Genomic DNA, 7,585 nt, shown 5'->3' with positions numbered 1-7,585 from the left:
CTCTCTCTCTCTCTCTCTCTCAGAAACACACACACACACACACACACACACACACACACACACACACACACAAAAACACAAACACACAAACACACACAAACACACACTTACTGTAACCACTAGGAGGAGTTTGTCAATAAACTAAAGGTCCACACACAGTGTGTGGGAGTGTGTCAATATGCTAAGGGAATATATGTGGAACACCCCTTGAGTGAGACTCTCCAACTCGGGCGGACTCAGTCAGTCAGTGTCAGAGTGTCAGTCAGAGTGTGTGTCCGTCTGTGGCTGTGTGTGTGTGTGTCTGCTTGTGCTTGCGTCCGAGCAGAATGGCCCTCGCCAGGATCCTGATCGCTGGAGGGCTGCTGAGCTGCCTCCTAAGTCTCTGCTGCTCCCAATCAACACCACGACCGTGAGTACACACATGGTACTCTTTCCTGGTGTGTGTGTGTGTGTGTGTGTGTGTGTGTGTGTGTGTGTGTGTGTGTGTGTGTGTGTGTGTGTGTGTGTGTGAGTGTGTGAGTGTGTGCAGAGTCCCTAGTATAAACTTGTTGTTAACAAAATGGTCAAGTCTTGATCGGCTAGTGCTACCTAATAATCAGCAACTTCACGGCAAAGCTGTTACAATATAGCTTCTTCAGGCAACAGTTTGTTGAATCGCCGATGATCCCATCTGCCTGAGAGGGTCATGACCCTCAATAATAACAATGTTATGATATAGTTTTTATGTATCTACTTGACACCTGAATTTCCCCCAGGGGATCAATAAAGTTTCTCTACTCTACTCTACTCTACTCTAGAAAGAGAGGAATACGTTGTATCTGTGGGGAAATCACATGCAAACTTAAGGTGCTCATTGGTGGCCAAGAGAGCATATCGTACGATCAAGACTCGAGAGAGGGTCCGATGCACTCTGACGTGAGGTCATGAAGCCTTATGACCATGAAAGGCCTTTTAACCTTGCTTCAGAGTGCCCTCTCTTTTCACCTTAAAAATGTTATGATGTGCAGTACTTGAGTGTTTTCAGCAAGTACTGAATAGTCAGAGAGGCCATCTTCTGTACTACAAAGACGACACAATGGCTTCTATTTGACTGTCTGCAGGTCTTTCCTGGTGAGTTTCCCGGCCGTGGTTAGGTCCGAGTCCGAGGCCAAAGTATGTGCCAGCCTCCTGAGTCCCAACGAGACTCTGGTTATGTCCATCTACGTAATCAATGGAGACCAGAAGAAGCTGATCCACCAGGAGACATCGGACAAGGACTTTCACCGCTGCTTCACCTTCCAGGTCAGTGGCTGAAAACAGCACAATGGCCATGTTTACACAATACATTTAATTCAAGAATTAACTCGCTTGAATTCTGAATGAAGCTTAATTCCGCTTTGAATACATCATCTTCTAAACACTTCACAGTTTAGAATTAAATGAAATTGTGCAATGTAAACTCGACAGAACTATTTAATTCCCCTTGGGGGAGAGCAGCAGGTTGGAATGAAAACCATTGCAGAACAAAACAAATAATTGAATAAATTACATAACTAAAATAAACCAAAATAAACAAAAAAAAAAAAGCAAAACAATATTCCCATTAGTTAGGTTTATAGTCTAGTCTATGAAATGGCCTCATTTACACACACACACACACACACACACAACTCTATTGAGTTGGCACGGCCCATGTCAGGGAGGCCTTGGCTGAAATGCACTGGTGTATGTAGGCCAGGGCCTTGTCATGGTAAAGTTTGGGAACCCCTGTTTCAGGTCAGTTGCAAATTCTATGCCTGTAGGAGTTGGATATTTTGCCATTGTTGGTCAGTTGCAGATATCAGATATCCTCATTTCTGCAGCTGCACTATGCCAGTTGCTGCATGTGCACTCATTGGTCAGTAGCAGATGTCAGCATAAAAATCAGTATAGTCAGGTCAGTGGCCCGGAGTGCATTCAGGCTGTGTACATATTTGTGAGGGTGGGTGGGTGGTAAATTCAGGCCAAGCACATCTCTAGCAGAGACGAAACCCCACAGCGCGCTCCACTAGGTATCCGGGGTGCTAGCAAAGATTTTCAATATGGTTTTCAATAGATGGCTTGACACGCATCGTCAATGCAAAGCAGTGGGATCAACTCATCCCCTAAATGGGCGTGACTTTAACATTAAAGTTCATTCATTCTCCTAGAGGGGAATGGCTGCCTTAGAATTGCAGTTTAAAGCCTCACGTCATATGGATTCTGGAAGAAACTTCTTATGAATCGTCTCTATCTTTTCAATCATCTCTGGTGTTAGCCAGCTGTGCCCTCCTAGTGATGCAACACCTTCAGCGTTGCTTCTAGTCAGGACAAGAGCAATACTTCTGAGCTCCCAAAAAAACCAGGAACTCCTCCCACTTTGTCGGGAAGCAGACAACCAGTTGCAAACCAAGGGAGGCGGGCCAACCATGCCGTTTGGGAAATGTTAATTGTTATGCTATTGGTCAGACCAAGTCTGGAAGAGAGATTTGAAAGTCGATGATAATCAGGCTAGGCGGTAGCTACTGACCGCTACAGCTACTGACTGAGCTAGCTGCAGACTGCTCACTAGTGGTGAATGTTAGCAAATCGTTCTACTCGCCAGTCAGTGTAATAGCTGCTGATATGATTTGAAGCTGACTGTAATACCTTCGTCTGTTGACCAATGACAGTCCAGTCCAAACTTCGAAGTCTTCTTCTAGCAATGACTGATTAACCAATGACTGCAGTATGTCCTGGATGATAAGCCAATGACTGTAGTGTGTGATGTCTGATTAGCCAATGACTGCACATGATGTCGGATTAGCCTATGACGGAAGAATGCGATGACTTATTAGCCAATGAATGCTGAGTGTGGTCCCTGATCAGGCAATGAGTGCAATAAGAGTTGGTAGATGAGCCAATGTGTAGTGGTTGATTAACTGAGATGACTGCCGAGTGTAATTGTTAATTAGCCAATGACTGCAGAGTGTAATTGTTGATTAGCCAATCACTGAAGGGTGTGGTTGATGATGTCCGATGACTGAACAGTGTGGTGACTTATTAGTTAAAGATCGCCTCTCAACGTTATTTCATTAATACTGCCGTGTTCCCCAATGTTATTGAATGTGTTACGCGTTGGTCCTGTTTTAAAAAACGCGCTGGTTGCTTTGTTTCAAGACGTTTTTGCAAGCTGGCAAGGTGGCTTGTGGAGAAACGAGAGAGTGTTCCGTGTTTCTCGTGGAAATGCGTCTCTGATTGGCTCACTCCTCCTGCTCTCGAAGAAACGCGTCTCTGATTGGCTCAGTCCTCAAGTTCTTGGAGAGAATGTAATGGCAAACAGAGTCGCCACTTCCCCTGGTGGTACTGCACTATAGGGGCGCCAGCGGAGGCGTGCAGGCTCCATTCAGGGCTGTGCTCTTTTGACAGCGACCCCTAGGCTTGCTGCAGGCACGGAGCAACCAGAGTGAGTTGGCTTTATGTATGAGGCTTTGTGCTGTGTGTGTACCTGAGAGTAGCAACCAGCTGATAGCTAAGCTAAGCTATGTTTCGGGCCACCAGACGTTGCTTGTTTTGAAAACAAGCAGAAAAAAATTACTCGACATGTTTTTAGATAAATGGGTCGATATAAACCTTTGTGGGCAACGCCTTCTTTCGACGTGACGAAACACAGAAAGGCTTTCGTGATTCGCTCGTTTCTCTGCATTATTTATGTAAATTGGGAAACACCGGGAAACACAGCCAGGAGAGTTGACGCACCGCTATGAGAGCCTTGCAAGTGAGTTTAACTTGGGGTGACCGTCCGATCTTCGAAAGGAGTGAGTAAAACTGAGTTTTATCGGAAGTTGGCCTTTAATGAATGCAGAGTGTGGTGCCAGATCAGCCAATGAGTGCAGTGTGTTTGCTCTGTTCCCCGCAGGCCCCAGAGGTCAAAGAGGATCTGTTGCAGAGCGTCAGAGTGGAGGTCAAAGGTCAGACCACTCTCTGGACTAGAGAGAGCCGCTTCCAGTTCAGCCCAAAGCTGAGCCCCTTTGTCCTCATCCAAACAGACAAGCCCATATACAGCCCAGGACAACCAGGTAGGACTGAGTTACTCCACTCAGGATGTTGTGGCTGAGATACGGTATAACCATAGAGGTAGAACATTAGACTAGAGGTGACCCCGCCTCCCTTTTCACGGCAATCCGTGGCAGCCATTTTTTTGGAGGTAGACCTGAGAAATGGAAATGAATGGAGAAGAAGGCTCACCTCTGTCAAAAATGGCTTATTAATAATGTGAAAATGTCCATCAACACACTGTAAAAGGACAATAGTTGAAGTGTGTTGCTACATAATTAATATAATTAGATTTTTAAATGTAGGCCTATTTTATCAACTCATATGATTTAAGTAGATATGTAGCCAAATCTGGTATTTGATTAATGTGTTACTTCATATTCACACAGTTTTAGTCCATTTTTTGACAGGAGTGGGTGTGTTCTCCATTGCCTTGAATTGACTGAAGGTGCCTACACTGCCTACAGAAGATGGGAGGCGCCATGTGCCGTTTCCTAGTGCTGTCGCGAATTGCTGTGTCACCTCTAGTCTAATGTTCTACCTCTATGGGTACATAGACCATATCACAATAGAGCTCTTCAGTAACGCGGAAGCATGTAGTAGACTGTAGTCTTTCATGTTAGCATTTAAGGACATCCTGGTTCGTATCGGCTTCCGACCTCCCATTGGGAATGAATAGGGGCCAGTTTCAAATAAGCTCCGAGTGCAAGCACGCGCTTAGCGAACCCCCGCAAGCTGTCGAGGGTGTTAAATATAGGCTGTAGGTATGACATGGTTGATCATTTTGTGTCAAACTTCGACATAAATACGATGTTGCGTCCATATGCTAAACCCGGAAACTTTTGGCGACTACAGAAGCGGCGTCTGTATCTAACGTCATGTACGTGCGGAGGGTTGTACCCATGGCAACCAAAGGAAAGCATGTAGTTCGGAAGTTTTAATGATCAGAAAGGGGTTAGCAATATTGAATTAAAATCGTCATGATTTAACATGTGAATACACCAACATGATGATACGATCCGTTCCACTAATGAGAAAGGGATGCGGGGACACGCTAATGTTCGTTGTTGGCGTGCAACTTATATTTTTGCCAAACCTGAATCTCTATAGCGTGTTGCAATGTAAAAAAATCGCCATAGAACCCGAACGCCAACTGCCACATACAAGTTGACGTCAACGCTGAAGAGCTCTATACCCCATCACCCCAATGTGACTGAGATAAAAGGTAGAAAAAAGAGGTATCACACAGCAATAAACTCTCTTTTGAGGTGCTACCTTTTTGTGCATTCAAATGTCAATGAAAATGGCCATATGGGTGAAAGGCACTTAAAAAAAAAACGTGGAGCGTAGTGTGCGTCATTTTCTTATTTGATGAGAACACGTCACATGGTCCCCTCATTGTGACTGAGTTATAACCAAAACCATATCACATCACCTTCATTACAAAGTATATACTGTAAGTAAGCCCTTCTAGTAGTATTTAGGCTTTTTGGTTACGACAGACTAATGGTCCAGTATAACTTAAAAACATGCTATTGTATTATCTAACTCCATTGTCACCTTCAGTGCATTTCAGACTGGTTACCTTGGATACAGACTTCATCCCCCTCCAGCAGAAGGTGAGAGCTGCTTCATGGGAGATAACTTCCTGGTTTCTTTATGCAAGATTATGGGTGCATTCCAATATGCACACTCCTGTCCTCCACTTGTGCTTGTGGCCTCGCGTTTTGCTGATGCCCCACCTCCGTGGAGAAAAAAAAAAATTCTCTGCTGCCAGCCTAACCACAACAATTTTTTGAGGACTGTTCTTCATTAACCATCCCGATTGCAAATTAAGAAATGACATTAGAATAGTTTTTTTTTGCAAGATATTGAATTAATTTTCTGTCGCCTGTGACGTCATCATGAGATCACGAGCAAGCAAGTGAGCAAGGGAGGACGGAAGTCTGCATATTGGAATCCACCCTATGATCCCCCACATGCCTCAGAGAGCATTGTTCATACTACTGTATTGAATTGTTAGCTTGGGCGAAAGTGACTGTTGACTCCGTCAAACAGTCTGGCAAAAGCCTAGAGGAATCCGTCTCTGTGGAGGGTGGGAGATGGTCTGATCTTACTCTGCCATTTAAATTCATTGGAGTTCCGAATTCAAATTAAAACTTTATTAGCATGACTGTTACTATATAGCATCGCAAAAGCACACAAATAATAACAAAACAAACGTGTGAATATAGTTACCTTAACCAATCAGTAACGGACTTCGCGGGTGAGTTCTACGTCATCACTCTCAGCTGTTTGCTGACTGGCTAAACGGTGAGAGAACCGAGCTGGAGGCTTTTGCCAGACTATGTTCGGAGCCAAAATCTTTGGGTGGAGTACATAGGATGGTGTCGCCAGGCTGCTGAATTGTGGCCTGACCCATCACTGTCAAACACCACCATTTTGCATTGGCGAATGTATGGGTTCTTTCCATTATGCTAACTCCCGTGGTCCCTTTGTTGGGGCCTTGTTATGACGCCACAAGACGTCATTGACGACAGAAGTTAAATTCAATATCTCGCAAAAGCGCAAATCAAATGTTATTTTCTTATTTGCAATTGTGGGAAAGTCTCCCAAAATTGTGGTTAGACTGACAGTCAGGAGACTGTATTGTTTTCTCCACGGAGTGGGGGCGTCAGCAAAGTGTGACACCGCAAGCACAGGTCAAGGACAGGAGTTAGGACAATGGAAAGAGCGCCATGTGTGTGATCCCATTGTTACTTCAGGGTTGGATTTGTGTGTGCAAGATTACTTCTCGTTTGCTATTGGCAACAATGTACAAACAACACACATGTAATATAATAGGCCTATAAGATATATTTTTTATTTGCTATATCATATTTTTTGAATATTTGTATCAATATGTTGAAATTACAGGTAGGCTACACTGTGCAAGATTTTTAGTTGTTTATTTCCAGAATCCATGCTACCCATTCACTAATGTTACCTTTTTCATGAATACTTACCACCACCATCAAATTCTAAGTATTCATTATGACTGGGAAAATTGCACTTTTCATGCATGAAAAGGGGGATCTTCTCCATGATTTTGAATTTCCAGAAATAGACATTTTTGACTGGAAAAATGACTGTACTTGGGCCATACTAGAAAATATTAGTTCATTACTTTAGTAAACTTTCATGAAAAGATCAAATTTGGCAATAGGCAACCCCGTTTCAATGAGCAGCATAGTTGCAGTACCTTTTTTGACCATTTCCTGCACAGTGTACCTCTAAGTTGATTTCGAAGTTCATTTGTACGTTTTTATGGTTTGCTAGCAATGTTATCGTGAATCATCTAGAAATATTCTTGTGCACGTTCTAATGACTTTCTACTCTTTTCTCTACAGTACCACAAAGTAACCCTTCAGGTATGTCTGTAATGCTGTATGTGTGTGTACATGGTCCCCTCGACATGTACATGATTGCATAGGCATGTTAAATGACTTAGTGTAATGGCATGTAATGTAGTGTAATTTCATAATGTGCAATGTAATGTAGTGTTATGTATTGC

The 7,585-nt window shown here is 43.6% G+C and overlaps 1 protein-coding gene across 1 annotated transcript in view; it reads left to right on the top strand.

Annotated features, from left to right (window-relative positions):
• The first annotated feature begins 238 nt into the window (after nt 1-238).
• Nucleotides 239-7,585, top strand: part of LOC134455822 (alpha-2-macroglobulin-like protein 1) — a 44,032-nt gene continuing 36,685 nt past the window's right edge. Inside the window, exons 1-5 of the mRNA XM_063207158.1 lie at nt 239-409; nt 1,101-1,281; nt 3,896-4,055; nt 5,599-5,651; nt 7,422-7,442. Coding sequence (XP_063063228.1) covers nt 327-409; nt 1,101-1,281; nt 3,896-4,055; nt 5,599-5,651; nt 7,422-7,442 — 498 coding nt within the window. The 5' untranslated portion in view covers nt 239-326. The remainder of the gene's footprint in view (nt 410-1,100; nt 1,282-3,895; nt 4,056-5,598; nt 5,652-7,421; nt 7,443-7,585) is intronic.

This window comes from Engraulis encrasicolus, chromosome 9 (assembly GCF_034702125.1).
Source record: "Engraulis encrasicolus isolate BLACKSEA-1 chromosome 9, IST_EnEncr_1.0, whole genome shotgun sequence".
Classification (NCBI taxonomy): domain Eukaryota; kingdom Metazoa; phylum Chordata; class Actinopteri; order Clupeiformes; family Engraulidae; genus Engraulis; species Engraulis encrasicolus.
This window is presented reverse-complemented; position numbering and strand designations above follow the sequence as displayed.